At 41.7% G+C, this 23858-nt stretch overlaps 1 protein-coding gene across 8 annotated transcripts; it reads left to right on the top strand.

Annotated features, from left to right (window-relative positions):
* The first annotated feature begins 468 nt into the window (after positions 1 to 468).
* WIPI2 (WD repeat domain, phosphoinositide interacting 2) lies at positions 469 to 23074 on the top strand. 8 transcript variants are annotated; one of them, XM_051778496.1, is made up of 13 exons: positions 471 to 711; positions 5225 to 5374; positions 9365 to 9447; positions 14217 to 14468; positions 15189 to 15285; positions 15868 to 15965; positions 16404 to 16496; positions 17294 to 17364; positions 18045 to 18152; positions 18905 to 19069; positions 20137 to 20244; positions 21386 to 21516; positions 22360 to 23074. In XM_051778496.1, exons 3-13 carry the CDS (start codon positions 9439 to 9441, stop codon positions 22470 to 22472), a joined length of 1245 nt encoding a protein of 414 aa, XP_051634456.1. In that variant the 5' UTR covers positions 471 to 711; positions 5225 to 5374; positions 9365 to 9438; the 3' UTR covers positions 22473 to 23074. The 8 variants fall into 8 exon arrangements, with proteins under 8 accessions (XP_051634418.1, XP_051634456.1, XP_051634428.1 ...); XM_051778504.1 differs by lacking the exon at positions 471 to 711 and adding an exon at positions 3389 to 3407; XM_051778488.1 differs by lacking the exon at positions 471 to 711 and adding an exon at positions 3429 to 3953.
* The last annotated feature ends 784 nt before the right edge of the window (positions 23075 to 23858 follow it).

Below are 23858 nucleotides of genomic sequence, written 5' to 3'. Positions count from 1 at the left end.
TGTGTATCTAACCTATATTTCCCCGTTCAGTTTGAACCCATTACTACTTGTTCTATGACTACAGCTCCCCTCTCCAGCTTCCCTGTAGCCTTCTCAGACACTGGAAAGTGCTATAAGGTCTCCCACCGTTCTCTTCTCCACGCTGGACCTGCCCAACTTTTTTTTTTCCCAAAGCCCGGAGCCCCCGCACGCTCATCCGCTGAGCCCCGGGGACATCCCGTGGCGCGAAGCGGAACTGCAGCGGCACCGGCGGGCGGGGACCGAGGGAGGTGTGACCCCTGTGGCCACCGCGACAGGGCAGTGGTAGTCGCGGGCGACTCGGGGACGGCGGGGACTCGCCCGAGCCGGGGCACCTCCGGGTGGGCTGCGGGTCACCCATCCAGGCTCGGACCGCGGCGGGCCCTGCTTAGCTTCGCAACGCGGACCACGGCGCCGCCGGGCGCGCGCAGGCGCGGCGGGCGTACGGCGGCCGGGAGGGCGCAGGCGCGGGGCCCGCTCCGCCGCCCGCCGCGTAAACAAGGGCCCGGCGGGGATGCGGCGGGGCCGGGCCGGCCGCGGGTGAGCGGCGCAGCCTTCCCGGAGGGCTCTCCTCGTCCTTTCCCCCCCGCCGGACGGGGGCGGCGAGGGCCGTCCCGCCATGAACTTGGCCGGGCAGAGCGGCGACGCCGGCAGCGGCCATCTGCTGTTCGCCAACTTCAACCAGGACAACACGTAAGGGGCGGCGTGAGGGGGTCCCGGGCTGGGGAGGGGGAACGTGAGGGGGGCCCTGGGGAGGCCTGGCCGCTCGGGGGGGGGGGGGGCGTGGTGGGGTCCCCCCGGGACCGCCTCTTCCCCGGGGCCGCCCCTTCCCGGGGGTTCGGGCCCGCAGCGGGGCCGGGGTCCCCCACGGGGAGGGCGGTGGGAGCGGCCCCCCTGTGCCCCGAGGGGTGCGGGGACGGGCCGCTCCCCGCTGCAGCAGCAGCGGGCACTGGGGTGGCTGCAGCGTGTTGTTGCCTCCTCCCTGCCCCCGTTGGCTGCCCATGGGGAGCTGCTCCTGCTCCTACTTGGGAGGCATCGCCCGCTGTCCCGTTGGAAAAGGGTGGGAAGGAGAGCTCTTGCTGCTCCTTGGTGATGTGGCTTCGTGCCAGGCCCTCCTAAGACCTGGACAGGTCTTCCAGGAGGTGTAAAGACTTCATCATCCTCTTCACACCGATCTTTTTATCCAGCTGCGTTATTTTCACCTGCTGTGTTGAAGCAGCGTACCTGAGGCTTGAAGGTGTTTTTATGAGCCTTATGCTGCTTTTGGTTTTGATTTTGAAAAAACAGGCCTTCTTCTGGTCCTTGAGATTTATTTAGGCTTCAGATGGTTCGAGCTGCATGTCTTGCAAATTACTTAATCGTTTGCAGCATGTTTAGATTAATTAGTGTATATTAGTTTTTATGTGGGGTATTAAAAAGCAGTATCTTTAATTTAAGAACCCCCTATTAGTTGGGATTGGAGCACTAAAGATCATCTGAAGAAGCATTTGACTGTCTGAAATACTTGAGAGATGAAACTGGGGGGTAATAACCGAAAGAACTTGTACATGAGAAAGGAGGAGTTTTGATTTAGGAAGTGAGTAAGAGGAAATGATCTCAGGTTGGCATCACAGATCCACGTGTGTGGTGGAGGGTTTTTCTTTTAACAACTCGTTCTCTTAATGAGCAAAAATACCTCGTCCTCACGAGGGAGATCTGTGACTGTCCCCAGCATGTCCTGTAGCATATGGGAATTGTGAAGGTGAGAAGGTTATTTCTGGTGACTGCCAGGATTTAGGAGGGTCACATCACAGCAGGAAACACTCTGTTTGCTTTTGTAGGTTTTGTTGGGGGTGAGGAGATGAGCCAGTGGAGCTGGATAGACTTGAGATGAGAGGCTTTAGCAGTAAATAAGTTATGGTAAATGATGGAGGGGGGAAGCAGTAGCCTTCTGTGTGTTTGTAAGTAAATCATTATCCGTGTATTGATTCGAGTCAAAGACTTTTGCAACTACTTTTCACATTTTTTCACTGAGCACCATACATATGTCCTTGTGCATATAAAACCTGCCCAGGTTTTGCTCAGATACCATTCATTTTTTACCTATTACTGGAAAAAAGAAACAAGTCATCATTTGCCACCTCTTTCTTTAACAGTTTATAAAGACATTATATAAGTTTTTGAAGTTCAGCTGTGCAGTCCCACATGGAGATCTAAAGGTGGTAGTAATTCTCCTCAAAGCACCTCCCCATTTTCAGTTGCACCTTAGCTTTGTGGAGAGCTGTGTGTACTTAAAGATTGCTGAGTTGTGACCAAAAAACCCATTTACTTTGGATGAGAGCTGCAGGCTGGACTTGAGAACAAACCAAACCAAGACAGAAGTAAAAAGAAACAAATGCAACAAACTTATCTGAGTTTTCTTTGGCTTGTACACTGTTACATCTTTCTTCAAGGAAGAGTAAAGCTGATTCCTTTTTAACTTTGAGTTTATGGGGAGAAAAAAAGGACAACTGGCTAATGATTTCTTTCCTCAACTGTATGTGTTACTTAGGACTACTTTTCCCATTTCATCTTCTTAAATAACCAAGAAGTGTTCTTCAATTTCTATACTATAGCTGATTTTTTTTTTTAATTCAGCATTCTAATGTCCACTGTGTGAATAAATTACTTTTTTAAAAAAATATTATTTATATATAAATCACCTCGAGGTTACCTGATGAGAATTTTGGTGCTGCATCTTTTGTGTGATCCAGACCTGGCCCATAGATCTTTGCAATTGCAAGTCTTGGGCTACTGGATCTTTTGTGTCATTTTTTAATATTTATACATTTCAGATATTCGTTACAGAAACTACAGAAGTATGAAAAGGCTCCTGTTCAATTTTTTTGTCTCAAAATTCTGAGAATAATTTTAAAAGCCACTTACTTTGAGACAAATGAAGTGGTTGATGATGTGGAATAATCTCTTACTAACAGTGTCTCAAAGAAATCTCTCCAAGAAAAGTAGTAAGTATAAAAGAAGTTTTGTGGATGTCTTTGTGAGCAGCCTCTTAGTGAAACACTTGTCTGATGTGGTAAGTGGCCCAAATAACCAAGTTGCATTCAAGTTCCTAAACTGAGTAAAATTTAGTGGTTGGGTGCATTCTTTAAACTGAAGTTTATTTGATTTTTTTTTCTTCTTTTTTCCTGCTCACGATCTCTCCTGGTTTCATGTTTGAATAGAGAAACAAGAAGCCAGCTCTCTGGGTTTGTAGTATCCTGTTCTATATATCTAGGAGATGACAGTTCACCAGGTGAGAAGAGCTGAAAAGAACTTCTTAGGAGTGACTTACACTTTGCCATGCCAGGCCTCAGAAAGCTCACCTATTTCAACTTTTACAGGTAACTGGAGCCCTTCTCCAGACAGGCAAGGTAAACAAATGCATATTCTTTCAGGCAGTATATGAAAGACAAGCTTTGTTTATGTCTGCCCAGTCAGTAGAGCTACATCATGCTTAAAGGTGCTTCAGTAATTAGAAAAATTGCTGACAGACAGAACTGGAAAATAAATGACATGGGCATGTTGTTATTGCATTTAAAGCTTTTACCTTCACCTTAACAAGGTGCCAGTTCCACTCAGGCTTAAATGTGTCTTGCTTACCTACACAGCAGAGCCAGTGGCCTGGTGTTGGGAAAAGATGGTGCTGGTAAAAATAAGGATCAAGCCAACTTTTCCTTGGTTTTATGAAGAGTTGGTAATTAGTTACTCTCTCGTGTATGAAGATGAGCTTCATGGTGGCTCCTAATCTTGGGAAATGGGGTTGCTGGTAGTCAGAAGAATGTTGTCACCGTAAAAGTTGCTGTTGCTTTTCCCAGTCATTGCAGTCCCTGGTGACTGAAGCAGATCTCCTCTACCCTGCTCTTAGTTGCTTGTTTTTCCCAGACTTAACTTTTTTGAAATGCTCGTTCACAGATGCTGTAAGTAGTGACACTGTCTCTTGGAACAGTATCTACGTTATTGCAAGTGTTGTCTTGCCTGTTTATTCCACATTGCCCTAAGCTTTATTTACATGACAGTTTTGAATTATTGGCTGGGACTGGAACTCTGCCTGAAAACACTCCACCTATAATGCAGCAGAAGCGGTTGGTTTGCGGCTTCTCTTTGATACAATGTTTTCATTAAGTAAAAACACGGAGAGGGGTATTTTCAGAAGATGTCGATGTGCTTGTTTTGGACCTGGCCCTTTTCCCCAGTGAATCAATCATTGCACAACTCAGCATGACTGGCATTCCCTGATTGAGAGGCACAAGCTCCAGCTTCCAGATCAAAGTGGAGTAACCCGTCACAATTCGGGTGTCCCAGCCAAACCATGCAGTGGAAGCTTGTGGGTGATCTCAGTGCTGGGTAGGTTTTAGCAGTTGGAAATCTTTAACAATGGATACTTGGGAAGAAAAACCTGAGTGCTCTTTGTATTACTCCTGGGAGAACTACTAAAACTGAGCACAGATACGTTTATGAAAAATTAAACACCTCACAAACTCACAGAAGCTTTAAAACTCATAAAGGAAATGCTAATGGTTAGAAGTTTGTAACTTTTTAAGCTAAGGATAACTTCAAGATCTCACCTTGCATGTATCTATATAAGAGGTAGAACTTTCAGTCTTTAAATTGTTACACAGATATTGCCAGAGAAGTACCTTTGGAAGTACAGTGGTTCAATTTACAGATTCACTTTACAAACACACACACCCACTCCCCCCAAAAAAACACCCCAAAGAACCTGCTTGTGAAATAATGCAGGTGGACAGACTGTAGAGAAGTTTTAGTCACCTTTTTTTAAAATAAGTAATTGTGTGACAGCATTTGGAAACAAAGTAGTCGCTGCAGTTTTGAAAACAGAGTCCTGATGAAAGGCGAAAGAAAACCTTGTTTGGACTTCTAAGGAAAACACTGGCGTGTGCCTTAATTTCCAAGGACTTCTTAGGCCTTCATTTGTGTGTGGAGTTGCAAGTGACAGGTGTCAGTCCAAATATTAGTTCTGCCCTTTATTTCCCAAATAAATCAGTTTCATTCTACATTTTGGGCAAATGCTTATAGCTCAAAATATGTCCAGCATGCTTCGTGCACCAGAAGCTGTATTCAAATTCCCTTGCCCTGTGATGTTTGGATCTCTGTAGTAAACTGCTTGTGGTGGGAGGAACAAGGGTTAGGTGCTGAGAATTCACTCCTCTGCCTTTGTCTCTCCTAGGTTCAGGTGTCCTTCACCCGTGATCCTTGAGGACAGGAGAGCTCTGTATTCCAAGGAGGCTTTAAAGCTAAACACACACCCCAAAAAAAAGGAAGGCGAGAGCGGTCACGTAGCTCCCACGCTCAGGCAGGATAGCTGAGAGAGACAACCGTATGTTGTGTTCCTTGCTGTGGTTGCAGTGGGCACAGCAGCTCAGGGGGGCTGGCCAGAGGAGCTGTTCCTCAGCTCCTGACCATTTGGATGGGGATTTGGCCCAAGAGCAGAGATATTTACTTGGATTGTGGACTTTCTGTTGTCCCAGCCTAACACTGTGTGTGAAGGGATGAGCAGGCATGGTCTGCTTTTGCTGTAGCAGATTTTAAGTTTGGGGGCTTTCTTTTAGTATAAAAATAATGGGAAAATCTGTGGGTTGTCAGAGTGTTGCTGACAAAAACATTGAATGTGTGAATTTCTGTATCTCACTTTTGTCCAAAATGATGACCTTTAATGTTAAGACATATCCATAAGACACTACAGCTTTGGTTTCAGCAGGCATTTGGGAGGGGTGGAATAAAGCAAAGTACATTTCCTTAGTAATACCTTAGCAATTCTTATGCCATTTCATTGATTTTTCTTTTATTACATTCCCCTTCTTCATCATAAGCCTTTGTTCACAAAATGTTTTGTCTGTGGAAATTTACATTGGTTTTGGAATGAGGTGGAACATTAGTATAATGAGACTGTATCATAATGTAAGTAGGTTTAATTAAACAGTTATTTAAAGCAGTAATGACTTTTGGAGTCATGTTTATGCTGCAGCTGCAATTGATTTTAATCTTTGAGAGAGCTGCCCTTAGTTGGATCTTCCTGATTAATGTAGAATATTTCTGATTAATAGTTAAGGTCCTCTGCGATATGGAAAGGGAAAAACTGGTTTTCTTCCTTCTGTATGTATATTAAAGAAGCAAAAGAAAACCTGTAGCATTCTAATCCATCTGAAACAACTTGCTTCTAAAGAGTCAGAGAGATTGAAGCAGCTGATATCCCACTTTAGGTGAGTGTACTTAGAGTGGATGTCAGCATCTTCAAATGAGTGTGTGAAATATCTCACAGCACTGTTCTCTTGTGAGGCTATTTTTAATTATTTATGACAGTCACTCTTGAAAATACTATCAAGATTTATGTAGTCTTGGATCAGACTGCAGTATTATCTCTGGAAAAAGTGGGTAAACACAGTTCCATAAATCATGACTGTATTGATAATTTTGTACTGAAGAGACAACCTTAATGATGAAATAGCTCAAAGTCTGCAGTCTAAGGTGTGTAATAGAGGCTACACATAATAGAGCTAAAAAAACCACATGTGCAGCACAATATTAGAAGAAAAAAAGGCGATTTTGGGGAATATTTATTTTCAATTTCAGGCTCATCATCTTTTGAAAATCGGCGATAATAAAGCATAACACCCACATTGTAAAAGGAGCTTCTGATAACTACAGCAGCTTCTTGCTGGCCACTGTCTATCTGAACAAGAGCTGAATGGCTTATTGATCATATTTCTTCCCCATATGGTTGCACATTTTTTGGGAGGTGAGGTAATTCTGGCTGGATGCTTGTTTTGTGGATTTGGCCATTTAGGTGGTTATCGGGTGTCTTAAGGGCTTAAGTGTAATATCAGTGCGGGGGAAGATGAGGGATTTAAACCATTATGATTATGCTGGTATAACTCAGCCTAGTGGCTTCTTATTACATATAAAAAGCCTTTTTCCAGTAGTTTCATAAGAAGTAATTTGAGAGTACATTAAAAAAACCACCCCAGTGAAACAAACCCTCCAAAAGCAAGAATGCTGTTCTAGAAGAAAAAGGGGTTATTTTGCAGTTATGCTTGGATTCTGCAATGGGTTTAATTACACTGACTTGAACTGCTCTGTGTAAACAAATGATTTGTGGCTTCATCACCTTGATCCTGATAGAAGTAACAAAAAGCAGTTGCCATGGATGGAAAGGTCTGTCCTGTGCTTCTTCATTTTGGCTTCTACTGATGATGATTTTTATCATGTATACAACTCATTTTTGCCATTGTGGTTCATTTAAATGAGGTATAGGTAGTTGTAGGACTAGAAAAATGGGCTTCCTCACTGATTTCAGTGATACTGTCAGCAAAACAGTGATTCAGCAATATTCTGTATTTAAAGCTGTAAGTACAATACAGGAATACAGTTCTGCCTAGTAATACACTCACAAATAGCTGCTGTGTGGAATTCTCTGGGAAGAAATCATCCTGTGTCTTTTGTGGATTGTTTATATTGCAAAGAGTCTTGTGACTCCATTTATTTTTAACTCAGTGGAGTGCTTGTTTACCTTTGCAAAGTGACAGTTTTAATGTCATTCTTTGTTAAACTTTCTTCTGAGGGAAACCATAAATGATCTAAGAGAGGCTGATTCATTGCTTTGTTTTACCAAATTAAGAGTTTCACTTTTTTTTCCACAGAATGTGGGTTTTTCATTGAGTTGTACAAAAGCAGTAGAGCAAAAACATTTCAGTGTTTCTGGCCTCTAATCAGATAGAGTCTGCTGAACATACTGACTTCATCTGAAGTAAGATTAAATTCAGTATTTCTGAGGTGACTTAGAGGAGCAGCAACAAAATTTTGTTTTATGGTTGCTCTCTATCTCTAAGCCTAATACGCTTTTTTAATATCTTGGTTATTGAATCTGGGGACTTCTGCCTGCCTGCATGGTGCATATTTTAATTTGAAAGCTTAAACCTTCTCAAATATAATTTCTGAACCAGATTGTGCCAGTTGTATTTTTTTTTTCTAGAAGAGAAGGTCATACCATCGTACAGAATTCGATTTTATAGCTTGAGATCTTAATTTCAGAGGGTAAGCTGCTGGAGGAACAATTTCTAATCTTCTGGGTATGTTGAAGTTTAAAAAGGGCTCACTTTGGAGCCACGAGTGGAAAATAGAGGAAGAACATGAAATCTAGGAATCTGCATTGTATTCCAAAGGCAGAATTAATTGTTAGTGCATCTGAATTGTTGAGAATCATCTTGCTGAGCTCAGAAGGGCGTTATTGGCAGGCTGACTGGCAGGGTTGGCTTTGAGCCTTGTATTGAATGACTTGCCACAATTTGGCATATTGAAATGTGTTTTATCGGAATTTAATTAGTTTTTTTTCTCCTCGTGTCCTGGCAGCAAGAAATATATGAACTGTAAGCATACTAATGCACTTCTGTACAGCTGTATTGGCTGTTAATTTTCTTAATCTGTGGCATAAAATCGTCCTCCACATGGGGAGGGGAAACAAGAATGAGCCATTGTCTGCTGCCTTGGTGTGTAAAGACCTGCAAGACAAGCTAAAGGTTTTTCTGGCTTAAAATTTAAGACCTGTCTTTTGACTCTAACTGGAAAAGCAATTAACTGCTCTGTGAGCTAAGTGTGAAAATTGAGTAATGGAGGAAAGAAGGGTTTGTAGTCAGTTTTTTTAGTGTTCTGCTATTGTTAAAATCTGTTTAACATCAGTGACTAGCATTTTTAAGAGGGCGCCTCTGATCAAAGATTCGGTGTGAGTATTTGTAAGACTGAGACCGAACAATGGAGGTGCTAGAACATCATCACATAAAGCCAGAGAAAATTAGAGTTGGCAGTCTTTAATTACTTTTTTTTTTTAATATAAAAACTCTTTGGGGATGGTCGGGGACAGTTACACTGTAAAGAACAAAAAAATCCCCAGATGGCCCAGTTTGAAAGGTCTTGGAGGTCACCTCTAATGATGAGGCAATGATGTAATTGGTTTGCATTACATTATTCAAGTCATCATCTTTCCTCCACACTAAGGCTTTTAGGCTGTGTGGAGAAACCAGTGGTGAGAATTGGGCAGTCGGCTCACACTGGGCTGTGACCTCTCATTCCATTAAATGTGCAGCAGAATCCCACACCTGAATTCTGTAGTTCTGAATTTCTGTAATTCTGAAGCTGTTTGGCCTTTTCAGAGTTGAGGAAGCTGTCTGTGTCTGTCGTGGCTTCTTTGGAAAAGCTTTTTATCATTTTTCTTACTGAGCTAACCCAGCTGGAGGTTAGAACAGGGTAAGAATCTGTCCAAGGGTAATCACAGCTGATGTAGTTTGTGTTCCTGACTGGCTTGTTTCTTTTGCAGATCCCTTGCAGTTGGCAGTAAATCAGGCTACAAATTCTTCTCTCTTTCTTCTGTGGACAAATTAGAGCAGATCTATGAATGCAGTGAGTATCTCCTTTTTTTCTTCTTTTTTTTTAATGCCCTCAGTTGGCTTAATGTGGGAAGAGTAAGACATGTTTCATTTTTTCACAGATTCTTTGGAATTGATGTAAGAGGAACCTTAGGTGTAAATATCACACAAATACAAAACGATTGCTGGGCAGGGTAAAACTGTATATTAGTGTTCTGTATTTAAATGTAGCTGGGATGTTGTGAAATTTGGTAGTGGCTGTGAGAACTCTGCTTTTCCAATCTTATGTCCAGGTTGTGTAGCAGCTGGGCATAAAAATAATAATTTACTCCTGTGAGAGAGTGTGTCTTTGGGGTCTTTATACTGGCTGCTGGGGCAGGCAAGCACTAATATACCTTTGTCAAATAAGAAAACCTTAATTATATATATATTTTTTTTTATCCTAATGTTTGCTGTTAGAAAAATACTTTTTAACATGATAGCTGCAGGTTTGCTCATACAGAAGGGCGAATAATTCAGATTCCTGAAACTTCTCAATAGTGGTCACAGTTGAGTAGGATATGAGATGACATGGATGGAGGCCTGAGAGAGAAGTGGTATCCCCTGTTTTGCCAGCAGGTCATAGACTTCCCTTTTTTGAGGTGCTAATAAGTAAACTATGAATGCTATGTGTGAGTATCCTCGCTTTCTTGTAAACTCCATGTGAGCAGGTGGTACCAATAACTATGATGTCAGCATTTATAGTGAGATCTCATGACAGAGTTGTCCTCAGACTCCATTCCCAAAGTGACCTGACCCTGTGGCATCTGAAGTTTGGAAATGATGTGTGACTCAGATCACCTGTTACTGCAGCGACAGCTTGGTTCTGTACACAGTCAATGGAGAGAAGTAATTGTGAGGTTCAAATTAGGCACCTGTGGTCAGGTTAAGTTGTGCTGCAGCTACATCTTCCTATTTGAGTCATGGTCTGGTTTTACTGGTTAATGAGTGGCTTGAATTCCATTTTCTGCTGTTGAGTTTAGGTACCTGACCTCTGTAGTATGTCAGGCACTTACAGTATCTGGCCTGATACCACCCCAGGAGACTCAGTGAAGATGACTCCTGTTACACAAGACACTGAATAAATACACTGAGAGGTCAACTGCACTTTGCAGGACTGCATCTTCTAGGTAGTCCTTGAAAGAAAAAGTACAGATTGGGTAAATTGATAAAGCAGCTGGAATTGGAATTTAGACCTGCTGATTCCAGTCCTTGGACTGTTCTGAGATGCCTGAGTTGATTTAACCTCTTTTATATTGTAACTTTTCTGAGTGTTAAGTCCATGAAAAGAGAGCACAGAGTGTAAGGCAACATTTAGTAGAATCATGGAATGGATTGGGTTGGAAGGGACAGTAAAAATCATCCAGTCCCATCCCCTGCCATGGACACCTTCCACTACCCAGGTTACTCCACGCCCCGTCCAGTCTGACCTTGAACACTTCCAGGGATGGAAGCTTCTCTGGGCAAGCTGTGCCAGGGCCTCACCACCCTCACAGGGAAGAATTTCTTCCTTATATCTAAGCTAAATTTCCCCTCTTTCAATTTGAACCCATTATTCCTCGTCTATCACAGGAAATGTGATACAGAAAATGTAATGTCTTGGCCTCTGTAAACCAGCCAACCTTTGCTCAAAGCACATCTAAATATTTGGAGATCTTAATTTTTTATATGAGTTAAATAATTTTCAGTCTTGGATTTGCAACCCATGCCTGTTAAAACTTGATATGGGGGTGGAGGGCTTCCTGTGTACTGGGTACCTCCTTTCCGAAAGGAAAGGTATCTTGAGGCCTCCCAGGCACGTGCCTCCTGCTTCCCAGTTTAGTTTAAGTGGCTCTAAAGACTTTGAGTTGTTTTGGGTGAGCACTGTTAAGGACTCCCTCCTCTCCTCTGAAAGATTGATCTGCCAGCTCTTGTGTAGGTGTTTAAACTAAACTACAGAATATGCCCCAGCTGTCTTGTGTTTGAGAGAACCACTGAAAATATGGAAGATTTGGCTGCTCCCGTCACTGACTTCTCCTGTGACTGTACAAATCTCCTGCCTCCCTGCGCAGTTGATCCCCCTGTAAAAACAAGCATTAGATTGAAGGGTGATTTAAGGCTTAATGAATCCTTCTAACATGCTTCATGTTCTTGGATTAAAAATGGAATAAAGGCACAGCTGATCATAATCTAGCTGGCTCTAACCAGCTCTTGTCTGTGATGCTACATGCTTGTGTTTATGAAACTAATCTTGTTATGTATTTGCTTGTTCTCCCCTCGCTGCTGGTACTTAATTTGTTTTGCAGTTCTTTTTGTTCTTGCAGTGTTTTGAATCTGAGTTTCTGGCAATGCTTAGTTGTGTAGTGTAAAGGAGATAATACTAATAGAAAAAAAAAAAACCCTGTGAGTAACAGCATTGCTATAGGGCTTTAGTGCTGCTAAACATATAATTAATTCAGGTCAGCTGAACATAGGATGGGCAGTATAGCCTGGTACTCACTGTACGGTGCTGTTGGGAAGCATAAATTACTTGGCAGCTGTGAAGAGATTTTATCTCTTCTTCCTGTTAGAGGAAGACAAAGGACCAGAGGTGCATCCTGTATTTTTAAAGCGAATGTAATTAAAAGCCCATCACAAAGCCTTTCTCTAAAAGTAACTATCTGTATTATAGTCTTTTATGGTGAGACTGAAGGATTATCAATACCTTTGAAGCATTTTGCTCGTTGAAAATTTTTTCTTCTGCCTGACTGCTTAGTTCTTGATAGTGCTCTTCCCTGTGTGCCTTCCCTGCTGCCCACCCTTCCCATCAGTGCAGCAGAGGACAGCACGTTTTCCAGCTGAATCTCTGATGCTGTTCCTCTTCTGAAATACCAGTTCTCATGGCTGGGAGAGTGACAAATCCCAGAAGCTGTGTCGGAACACAGTCGTCCCTGAATGGGGAAAGAAGCTGTGCTTGTCTGGGAGCAGGGAGCAGTCAGGCTGTGGGTTTGGGGGTCTCTGTGTGCTGGTCTTCTGACTCTTGTAAAAGGATGTCATCGTTTTGAAGGGCTCCAGGCTCAGATGGAAAGCTGATATAACCCATCCCCTAAAATATTTGAGAGCCTTTTATGTAACTAGTCTCATTCAAGGAGCACGGACCTCCGCATTTCAAAGTCTCTGCATGCATTTATTGAAGCAGATTTTTGTGTTTCTTTTCATGTGTTTTGTGTGGTATCAAGAAAATGGAGAACAATTCCTTGAAAACAAAGTCATTACTAAAATGCATTATCCCTATTGCATGAGAAAATTGAATTTTCAAAGCCTCTGTGAGCTGTTTTGTCTTCTCTGGAAAAGTACCATATTAAATACAAGATGTAGATAAAAGTCAATTATCTTGCACAGAGTACTGAAAATACGTAGTATAAACCTGCTCCTTTTCCATAAGGAGGCTGTTTCTCTCAAAAGAATGTAGAACATTAAATATTTTGTGTTCTTTTCCTTGAAATAACTGCCCAGAAAAAGCACTTTGAAAGCAGACATACCACACAGTGATGGCAGCATCGTATGCTGAGAATGCTTAACAGAACCTTTTTCATGGAATTTCTGTCACTGGTTATGAGAACAGTGCAAGTTAATTATTTAATGTATCTCTTGGGCAAAACAGAAGCTTTTGGAAACAAACTCTTTCATTTGTTTTTCTTGTTTGTTTGGTTTGGTTTTTTTACTGGCAGTTTTATGGTTTGGAATGTGTTAACCATTGAGCTAATCCAGAGGCTGACTCCTGAAAAATTTGTTTTGATGGATCCAGGCCAAAGACTCATCACTTGTCTTGGTTCGGTTCTGTAATGAAAGGGCAGGTGTAGCTGGTGGCTCTGAAAGAGCTGCAGAGCGTGGTAAAACTCTTCCAGCTTTTCCCTGCTGCCAAAACTGTGTCCACTGTGTACCTGGAGCTTTTGGAGAGGAGCTTCAGGGAATGGGAGAGGGAAGCACAGATGCCAAAGTAACTGGTGTGGTGGGACCTGGACTCCTGCCAGGTCACTCCAGTGCTGTGCTGTAAACAAATGCCCTGAAAGTGCTTCGTTGCCAGAGATCCTGGACTCTGCTCCCTCCTGCTGTCTTCCCCACATTTGGAATAGGAACTTGTATTCCTCCTTTGCCTCCAGTGCTTCCACAGTAGAACTCTTGGCAAATCTGACACCGTTTTATGGCTCTGCATAAATGCTGGGCTTCAGTGATTCCTGCAACAAACCACTTTTGGGAACTGTCAGGTAAAAGGTGGTATGTGTGAAAATACTAACTGGTGGCTGCTGCAGTGTTGTAGTGAATTAGTTTACAGCTTCTTTGAGTACAATAACCTCTCCTTCTTCGTGGAGAGGTGTGTGGAAATGCCAAGGTTTTTGGTTGTTGAAAACCCTTCATGCATAGTATAGGTTTAAAAACAAAACAAAAAACACACCACAAAAAAAAAAAAAAGGCCCAAAAATTGCTTTCCTAGGTTTCTACAGAGATAAAAGAAGACTGTAAAATTCTATCATTTGACAGTTTGCCGGTTTTTGTATCTTTGGGATTTTCTTCTGTTGGATTCTGGGCATGGGAGAGTAGATGCTCTGTTCTGAAGTGTAAGCTTGTGTGACACCTCGGGCTGGGGGGAGGAAATCTTTGTAAATCAGCACTCACTGTGTACATTTTCTGCTTTAAAAACCTGCCCTGTGTCCCACCTTGACTCTGAGCCCTTGTGGCAGAATGTTTGTGCTGTTAGACCATATTTTTACACAGACTGAATCTATGATTCTATGATTTTCTTAGACAGTATTTCCTGTTGATGTGCATCATTCTTCCTCCCTGAAATCTCCCTCTGTGTTTTTCCCTCGTTCCTGTGGTTCCTCAGCTGACACAGAAGACGTGTGCATTGTGGAGAGGCTCTTCTCCAGTAGCCTGGTGGCCATAGTCAGCCTTAAAGCTCCACGCAAGCTGAAAGTTTGTCACTTTAAGAAGGGGACAGAGATTTGTAACTACAGTTACTCCAACACCATCTTGGCTGTCAAACTCAACAGACAGGTGAGTAGTAATTTTTGCCTGGCTGAAAACCTGGAAAAGAGGTTGTGGATCTTATTCTGGCACTTCCTCTGCTGATTGATGTCTCTTCCTTTGGTGACACAATTGTACTTATCCTTTTCCAACTGTTGCTTCTATGTGGCATCTCAGTACTTGTATTTAATTAAGTATTTTTGGTTCTTTGTTTATCTGTTTACTCAGGGAAATGCCCTGAGTAAGCTGGGCATGCTTTGAGTGGGAGGTTGGACTAGAGACCTCCTAAGGTCTCTCCCAGTGTGGATCATCCTGTGATCTTTAATATGAGAGTATGTGAGACTGACAATTTCTATTCAGGCCTGAACATTGTTATCTACTAACTTCTTATGTTTTTAAATAGTATTTGCTAAATTCTTTTAAAAAAAATAACATTTTAAATGTGTCACTCAACTGGTGAAATTGTTAAATACCTGGAAGTGTAGTTTGCTGTAGTACTAAACCATCAGTAGGCTCTGCAGCAAATACAGGCTTCTCTGTCTTCAGCCAGCTCATTCAAAGTAGAGAGTATGGCATCCGAAGCAAAATAATTTTCTTAATGTCTGTCCTTGCCCCCAAAAACTGAGTGTGGGAGGGTGGGATTCCTGTTTAAAATCACAAGTGGCTAATTTGATTTCTGAGGTGGTGTTAAGTAACATCTTGTTAGTCATCCAGATGATGTCAACATTTTGTCCTTTTTCCCTTTTCTAGAGGCTGATAGTATGTCTGGAAGAGTCTCTTTATATACACAACATACGAGACATGAAGGTATTACATACAATCAGGGAGACACCTCCCAATCCTGCAGGTATGTTGGTAGAATCCAGCATAACTTAAAAGTGCTGTCAGTGTATGATGTTCCCCACAGGGAACTGTATTGTTGTTAATTCCACTTCCAAACAAAAGTAACAATTAAACACATGAGTGTTGTCTTAAAGCCTACACGTTTGATCCAGGAGAGCTTTTTGAGAACAAATAGCAGACTCTGCCTTAAACTGCATCTTCCCAGCGTTTTGGTCTCCTAGAGTGGATGTGTTGAAATATTAAAAAGAAATAGTAGGGATAAAAACTGGATTTTGACAGCACTTGGTGTAGTTAAAGGCCTTGTCAGGTTAATGCTTTAGGAATTGTGGCAGACATGGGAAATTCTACTGTTTAATCAGTTATTTTAGCTCTATTGGTATTCTTCCCTTTCTATTTTATATTAAATTTTAACTCATGCTAAATAGTTGAATATGTTGCATGTTGACTCTGACATTACTGGTCCTTGTTCTGTTTCTGTTGATAATTTGAGTTATCTTTGTGACACTCAAATGCAGAATCAGAAAGTTTCGCTGCTTAAATCTTGGAATTTGCCTCTTTCTAATTCTGTTTTCTCCATCCCTTCTAGGGTTGTGTGCTTTATCAATAAACAATGATAATTGCTACCTGGCCTACCCAGGAAGTGCAACTATTGGAGAAGTACAAGTCTTTGACACCATCAATCTGGTAAGGATCTTTGAGTGCTGTTTCAATTTCTAAAGATGCAGGTTTTGGAAATTACTTCATTTGCTCAGAGAGGAATTACTGGACACTTAGGTTTCTGTGCATCAGAGTGCAGACTCTCTTACAGCCAGGCTTCTCAGAACGTCAGCAAAGAAAATACAGGTGCTAGTATTAGATTTAATGAGTAGAATTGGGCAAATGGGTGGAATAAAGTAAAGTAATTTCTATTTGAATTGTCTTCCTGCTGCTTATATTCTCTATACACGTGCTTCACTGATGGTTTTATGTACTTAGCAGTTACTGAAACAAATATTGAAGCTGCTGTCTATAAACTAAGACCTATATTTGCCTTGAATGTGCTTAAATATGCAGTCTTAAACTGCACATGTGTAGCTTTTTAACGTGTACTGTGCTAAGGTTCTATTTATTGATTCACTGCAGAGAGCTGCTAATATGATCCCAGCTCATGATAGTCCCTTGGCTGCTTTGGCATTTGATGCAAGTGGTACTAAACTTGCCACTGCCTCAGAAAAGGTAAGAGGGCTTTTGATTGACTTCCCAACAGTGATAAAAATCAAATATGTCACTAAGTATTTTAAGAAAGTTTAAGTGTGCACAGTTCCATGTGCAAGTGCCAAAAAAGAAGGCTTAGTTACAATGGAAAATCTAAGTTAAGGACTGTTAATGATATTTGACACAATTTCCATACTGTGAAATATTGGATAATAAGGTTATTTAAATTAAACATTTTAATCTGGCTGTAATTAGGGCAATCCTCGAAGTCTTTCTGCCTTTAATGCAGAAGACTTATTAGAAATTAGCTGTCTTGTTTTGATGCTGTCTCCCTAATGAAAACAAGACAGTTAAAGTCAGAATAGAGAGAAGTGCCTTGCTAGTCTTTGGCATGTGATGACAAATCGTTCATGTAATATGTATAAATTAGAGAGTGTGAAGCCTCTGCTCTTTGAGTAATAAGCTTAGACTCTAAAGGTGTAGTTGATTGCATCTGATAAAGGCATAAAGGCATCCAAGTGACTGCATTCTGGTACTTGTCTGGTGTGGTCGTTTTCATGATCAAATATGATAAGAAGGGCTGGTTTTGATGCACAGCTTGTTCTCTACCTTAGTAGCTCCCACCTCTTGTTTCAGTACTCTTCAAACACATCCTACAAACAAGCTCCATAAATATTTCATGCAGTATCTGGGGTGCATCATGGCAATAAGTTAACAGCAAAGTGGTTTGCTGCTTCCAGTTGTACTCTGCTCACTAGAGCTAATACACAATGAATCAACTTGAAATGAAAAATGATTTATTTATTTTTTCTTTACAGGGGACAGTAATAAGAGTGTTTTCCATTCCAGAGGGACAGAAACTCTTTGAATTCCGAAGGGGAGTGAAGAGGTAAAGTTCAACTGGGCTAATTACCTGAAACTCGTTCCTTATGGTTGAGTTCCAGTATGTTCTGCAATTGAGCTGGCATCCTGATTTTTTTTGCCTCTTTTCATCTTCATTCATCCTTGCATCTGTGCTTATAACAGTTTCAGCTTGAATGTCTTCCAATTTCATTCCTTTGGACTTGACTATTCTGCAAATCAATCCTGTCAGAATTGTACTCCCTCTTGCCTTTTAAAAATTTATTGGTGAGGGAACTTGTTTAAAGTGGGCCACCTTTTGTAGGATATATTGTATTCTTGTGGCAATTGGAGGCAGTACATCTAATATTCTCGCTCTCCTCCAAGTCTTTCTAGTGCTGTGGTCATTAATAGCCATGGTGAAATGGTACTGTGGTTTGTGGTAGTAGTAACTCTGTAGTTCTGCTGTACTTTATACAGGGGTAAGACTGAGTTCAGATTGATGCATAGCAGATATGGAGATCAATTCATAACAGAGTTGAACATCATTAATTAATCTTGTGCTTGAATAGCTTCAAGAAGTCAGGGAATTCACAATGCTTGCTGTGGAAGTTTTGGGGATTTTTTCATATTTGAAAAATAGTGGTGACTGTGAAATGTGCTTAATTAAACCAAATATTTTGGCTTCATTGTTTTTCTTCTCTTTGTTTTTTTTTTTTTTTTCCCCAGGTGTGTGAGCATCTGTTCGTTGGCCTTCAGCATGGATGGCATGTTTCTGTCTGCATCCAGTAACACAGAGACAGTGCATATCTTCAAACTTGAGACTGTGAAAGAAAAGTAGGTTTCAGATGTACCTTAGATTTTTGAAGGAAAAGGCTTTAAAATTGATTATTCTCAACAGGATGAGTTCTCCAAAGTCTGGACAGACTCTTTTGAACACTTCTGTAAAGTAAAGGGCATAAGAAGTCACTTATGAATCAGCAACTGCAGCTGAGCTGTGTACTGTTCTCCCACTGAGTAGAAAAGGTGTTTCTGCCAAAGACAACTTGGCCATCCTTGACAGGAATATGGAGCAGTTTTGACATTTTCGGTTACATTTGTTTCACCTCCTCTGAAATCCACATGAGAAGAACTATCTCATCATTGCCTTCCAGCTGCATATAGGGCTTTAAAAGGCACCAAGTTGTAAAATGTTCCTATTTATGATTTTAGAGGACAGTCTTACTGCATTTCTGTGGAAGTCGTTGGAAACAATGATATGCTTAGTGATAAACAGATTAATAAAATCTCGAAGCGTAGCACTTTCAGTGGATTCTGCTCTTGTATAATGAATGTTATGAAATGCAGTCTTCTATGCAGAAGTATCAGTTTACAATCAAACATGCTTAAATAACAGGCTGAGGGTATTGTAGGACACATTATGCCCTGTAGCATCAATTGTGTTATAGTTCTCAAGAGTGTCAGTTATTTCTGAAGAGAAACAAATAACTGCTTGATATCCTTTAAAAATAAAATGTTTTCAAAGTGTTCACGCACTTTTCTCTCTAAGGTGAAGGCAAAGTCAGTCACTTTTCTCTTCTGACTTGTAGACCTCAGGAAGAGCCTACCACCTGGACAGGTTACTTTGGAAAAGTGCTGATGGCCTCAACAAGCTACCTGCCCTCTCAAGTAACAGAGATGTTCAACCAGGGTAGAGCCTTTGCTACGGTCCGTCTGCCCTTCTGTGGGCACAAAAACATCTGTGCACTTGCCACGTGAGTACTGGAAAGGAACCTGCCCTCCCCACCCTGCTTGCTGGGTTTGGGCTCTGGAGGGGCTGACACTGTAAAACATAACCCAGTCTGCAGCAGAGCAGTGGATCACCCGTAGTCATTGCAAAGCCTCTTCTAGTGTAAGAGCAACGTGTCAGAGCTAACACCTCGCAGTCCTGCGAGGGGAGGAGGAAAAGGCAAAATGTTTGGATGGGAATAGCACAATTTCCAAGTTTTGTTTAAAGATGTCTTTTAATTTTGAAAGAGGAATGTTGAGAACAGACCCATGGGCTTTTACGGCACTTGCTTCCGTTAGTGCTATGGGGAGTGAGTGATACTGTGTGTTGTTAGCAAATTGCAAAATTAGGCAATCCAGCCTAACCATTAAAGAAGCCTTTGAAAGCAAGTTCATATAATTCTTGTCTCTAAACCAGCATAGCATTCATTAAAGTTAATTTTTAGGACTAAATCTAATCTTTTATGCTGTCTTCCTCAAAGGCAGGTCCCATTTGGCACAGCTACCAAAGCAATAAGCGGAGCAGTAGTAAACTTATTTTGTGGGGGTTTTATAGTTTTTATGCTAAATTGACTTCATGTCTGTGCTCTCACTCCTCTGATCTCAAAGCACCCTTTAAGCAATAATTAAGCTTTGCAACGTTTCTGAAATAAGTAAATCCTTCCCGTTAGAATACTTGTCTTTGGAGTTGCACAAAGCTTGATAAGAGGATGGTAACTCCTGAATCTGTTTTAATGAGTTCTGTATAATTGCTTGATTACTGTGGCATCCTGTTAGCCCCAAAATGTGGTTGTGCAATAATTTTTTAATACACAGTTCTTTCCTGGGTGCTCTAACTGCTAACAGCATTCTCTGTCTAGGAGCAGGAGTGTGGAAAATAATGCCTTAAAAGCCACAGAATCATTTGGGTTGGAAGAAACCTCTAAGATGGAGTCCAACCATTAAATCATGGGAAGGGAGGAGAGCGTGCTTTCTTCTGTTCTTCGTAATAATCTTTTATTTAATAATCTGTTATTTATCTATTCTTATTAATCTCTCCCCTAAACCTGTCTAGAATCCAGAAGATCCCTCGTTTGTTGGTGGGAGCTGCCGATGGGTATCTCTACATGTACAACCTGGACCCCCAAGAAGGAGGCGAGTGCACACTAATGAAGCAGCACAAGTAAGTCCATGTTAGCTGAGGATTGTTTTATTTTATTTCTTCTCAAAATCCAGTTCATTCTTAGACTTTTCCAGAACAGAACTAAGTTTAACTTAGAACAGCTCATTTCTTTAAGCTAATCTTCCACCAGGCCTCTGACATGAATTAGTAACTTCAGAATCCCCCTGAGCCTTCCTTTCAAGTATCCACTACACTGAGCTCCACTTTACCATCAGAAACTTAACACTGTCTGAGTGCAGGGAGGGATCAATCGCTGTTTGCTCTGTGATCCTCTTTCCTCTTGGCAGTTTGAGTTGAGTTACTTAAACAAGAACTTGAAACGACTGACACCATCCTCTTCATCAATAAATGAAGTGGTTACAAAAATGAGAAAGAGATGTTACTCTGACTTCACAGTGGGGAATCTGACTTATGAAATTATCCATATTCTTTCTCTGCTGGTGTCCTTACTAAAATTCCTTGCATATAGCTAATGTTCTGTAGAACACTGTGACAATGCACTGTGGTTTTCAATAAGGAAAAGCTAGGGTAATATAATCAAATTACTTGATCAATCAAAGAATTAAAGACAGTAACTCATTATGATAATTGAGGTTTGCAGCTTTGGTCAGTCTGTAATAATGGCCAAAAATCATACATTTATCTGAACACTTTAAGATATGACCTCTGGTTTCACTTACAGATGAAGTGAAGCCTCCTAGAGGGAAGCCTTTATCAAGTTCTTAATCTCTGAAATGTTCTAATACTTTTTCTAGAGGGTTTTGTAATATCTGTGTGTGAAGCAACCACTTCTGTGGTGGGCAGAGCTCAAGACAATCTATACTATTGCTGATGGGAATGTGGTTTTTTTTAATCACACACTCTTGTTTTGAATCTTTTTCTTTCCTGGTATAAGCTACTAGGATTTAGATCCTGATGCTGTGTCAGAGGCAAGCAGGATAATGACAAGTCTTTAGGGTTAAATACAAAGTGTTGTCAGGTGCCTTCTTGCCAGGCCTCTGGAATGGAGGGACCAAGTTCCTCCTGTTGCATTTCTGTCTATGTTATTCTTGTACATCTGATATTTTCCCGTAGCTGTCAGCTGAAGCTGCATTGTGCCCAGGTGGGTCAGCTCTCCAGATAACCTCTCTGTGCTTGGCAGGCTCGATGGCAGCATGGAGCCAGCCAACGAAATCCTCGAGTCTGCATCCCACGACCGGCCGCTGGTAGCGCAGACGTACAGTGCCGCTGTGACTAAAGGTACATATGTGCCTTCCTCACCCACAAGGCATGGTAAGGAGAAGGCTGGGAATGGGGCAGAGAGCACCTCTGCGTGTCGCTTCGTTCTAGATGGCTGCGTGAGCTGGTCCACGGCAGCACGGAGCTTTGCGTGACTGCGCGTGCGCTGTGGAGCATTGGTGAGCAGTAGGAGGAGAACCCCCGTGGTTGTGCAGTAGCCTTCCGTAGATGGATCGCTTGTCTTTGCTACTTTCTGGGTAGAATTTCTTCTCGAGTTGTGGTTGATTACCGTAGTGATAGTTTTAGTACTTGCCAGATGGTTCTTGAGATGCCCTAACCAGTTATTCCATACAGTTCTGCACCCAGACCTTGTGCAAAGCATCTGAGTTATAGCCCCCCTCCCTTTTTTTTTTTTTTTTTTTTGGCAAGGTTGATAAATGCTGCAATTGTTCCTTTATGGGAACAGTGACCTTTTAGCCTGATTTGCTGCTCTGTTAAATTGAGAGGGTGAGAACTTGTTTAATGCTGCAGCTCTCCAAGTCAGTGGAGCTTTTGCTGGCTCTGGCACTCAGGTTAGAGCCTCTCTGCAGAGGAAGGACAGTCAGCACATATTGCGTCTGTACTGCACCTGCAGCTGTAATGCATCTGTGGAGACTAAAAAACATCAGCCTGCCCAAAGCACCACTATTGCACACACACAGAGGAGCTTAATTTTGATCATAAATTTTTCTTGGCTTGGAAAAACACAGTCATAAAACAGAGTCATGATAAAAGCAAACATAGGGTGGCAGTGAAACTATTTCAAGTAATGCCTAGTACTTCAGCTCTACTCATTCACTCTGGATCCAAGCCTTAGTTTGCTGCTGATTCCCCAACTCCTTGTTCCTTTCTCTCCAGCCTATACAGATGACCTGGGTGCTGTGGGTGGAACTTGCCTGGAAGATGAAACCAGCTCACTTAGATTGGATGAAGACAGTGAGCATCCCCCCATGATCCTTCGGACAGACTAAACTTGGACCTGTGAACTCACTCCTGAAGCAGAGAACACTGGCTTGATGTTTCCTGAGGAACCTCGTGTTATGCTGCTATGAACTTTGACATGAGTTGGGAGAGAGGATGACAGACTCTTACAGTTTTAAGTCGTAGCTGTAGTTCTAATTCTATACAATTGGAAAAATATATGGTTTTCAATTCAGTGGCTTTTAATCTTGCTTATCTATTTTAGCTGTGTCTACTTTTTTTTTTTTTGTTGCCAAAACCTGCTGTTTGTGCAGCCCTCAGAGCCTACTAGCTTTGCATGCGTTCATGTGCCAAGCAAGCATAGGAGGGGGAGAGAGAGAGAGAGAGAAGCCACTTTATAACAAACTCAAGTTTGTATTTTTTTTATATATGTACATAATATTTAGCCTATATAAAGAAGGAGTAGAGAAGTGGTTCTGGAAGCTGAGACTAGTTCTGCACTGACAAAGGTCCAAATGGTTCCTGTGCATGGGCTTGCAGGCATACCTAGTGACTGACATGCAACCTTTCAAATGCAATGGCCTGGTTTTTTTTGGGTTCTCCCTTCCCTTTCCTGGACCATTTTGTTAATTAAAATTCCTTCTGAATGTTGTGTATTTGTGGGACTGTTCTGTTTGTTGGGATGGAAAACTGGAAGCGTTTCCCTGCGTAAGGATATAGAATATGGAAAGTGCCTTTACAGGGAAGGAATTGCTGCAGGAAGAAAGCTAGAATGAGGGAAGAATTGTTAGAGAATCTTGTTTGTGCACCTTTAGTGCTTGGGTGTCTGTAGTAGTGGCTGATAAGCTTGTGGGTTTTTTAGAGAAGAATTGGAATGCACTTTCTCTCCTGTAGATTGTCCTATTTTCTTGGCAGAGTAGCAATAACCTTTTTTTATACTTTTTTACATTATCCAAAGCAAGGATTCTGTCAGGCTGGAGGGAAGTCCATGTAGAGTTTGGCAGCCCCACTCTATAAACAGCCTTAAGGTTTTCTGCTGGAAGGCATAGCTCTCAATTCCTGCTTCTCCCCAGTCTGGGGCTGAGTGCACTGCTCTAACAGTGAAGGTTCGTGATTTTTTTTCAGGATACTGATGTAAATATAAATGATTTTGAAATATTAATTTTCTTCTGGGTTATCTTCTGCTGGATAACAATACTTTTCCTTCTGTTTTTTTTTTTTCTTCCCCTTTTTCCCCTCTCATCAGAGTACCTATTGTGATACACTCAAGGACTGGTTGTCTCTTTGGCAATTTGGGAATAAATCCCTAACTGCCCCAACTCTGGCTAGAGCTTTCCAAGGCTGAGCAGTGCTGCAAACTATTTTTAGGGTTGTAATGTGCCTTCTCTTAAGTCTTGGATAACAGTTAGTGAGCAAGTGATTAGCAGAGTACTTGG

The sequence above is a fragment of the Manacus candei genome, unplaced genomic scaffold, assembly GCF_025592945.1.
Source record: "Manacus candei isolate 608988 ecotype Guabito, Panama unplaced genomic scaffold, ASM2559294v1 h1tg000002l, whole genome shotgun sequence".
NCBI lineage: Eukaryota > Metazoa > Chordata > Aves > Passeriformes > Pipridae > Manacus > Manacus candei.
This window is presented reverse-complemented; position numbering and strand designations above follow the sequence as displayed.

What these genes read in the sequence shown, in the direction of transcription:
- WIPI2 (XM_051778458.1), top strand. Translation starts at nt 638, where the DNA reads ATGAACTTGGCCGGGCAGAGCGGCGACGCCGGCAGCGGCCATCTGCTG. An exon ending in TCTTTGACACCATCAATCTG is followed by an intron (nt 15,966 to 16,403) that starts GTAAGGATCTTT and finishes GATTCACTGCAG; the next exon opens with AGAGCTGCTAATATGATCCC. An exon ending in TTGCCACTGCCTCAGAAAAG is followed by an intron (nt 16,497 to 17,293) that starts GTAAGAGGGCTT and finishes TTTTCTTTACAG; the next exon opens with GGGACAGTAATAAGAGTGTT.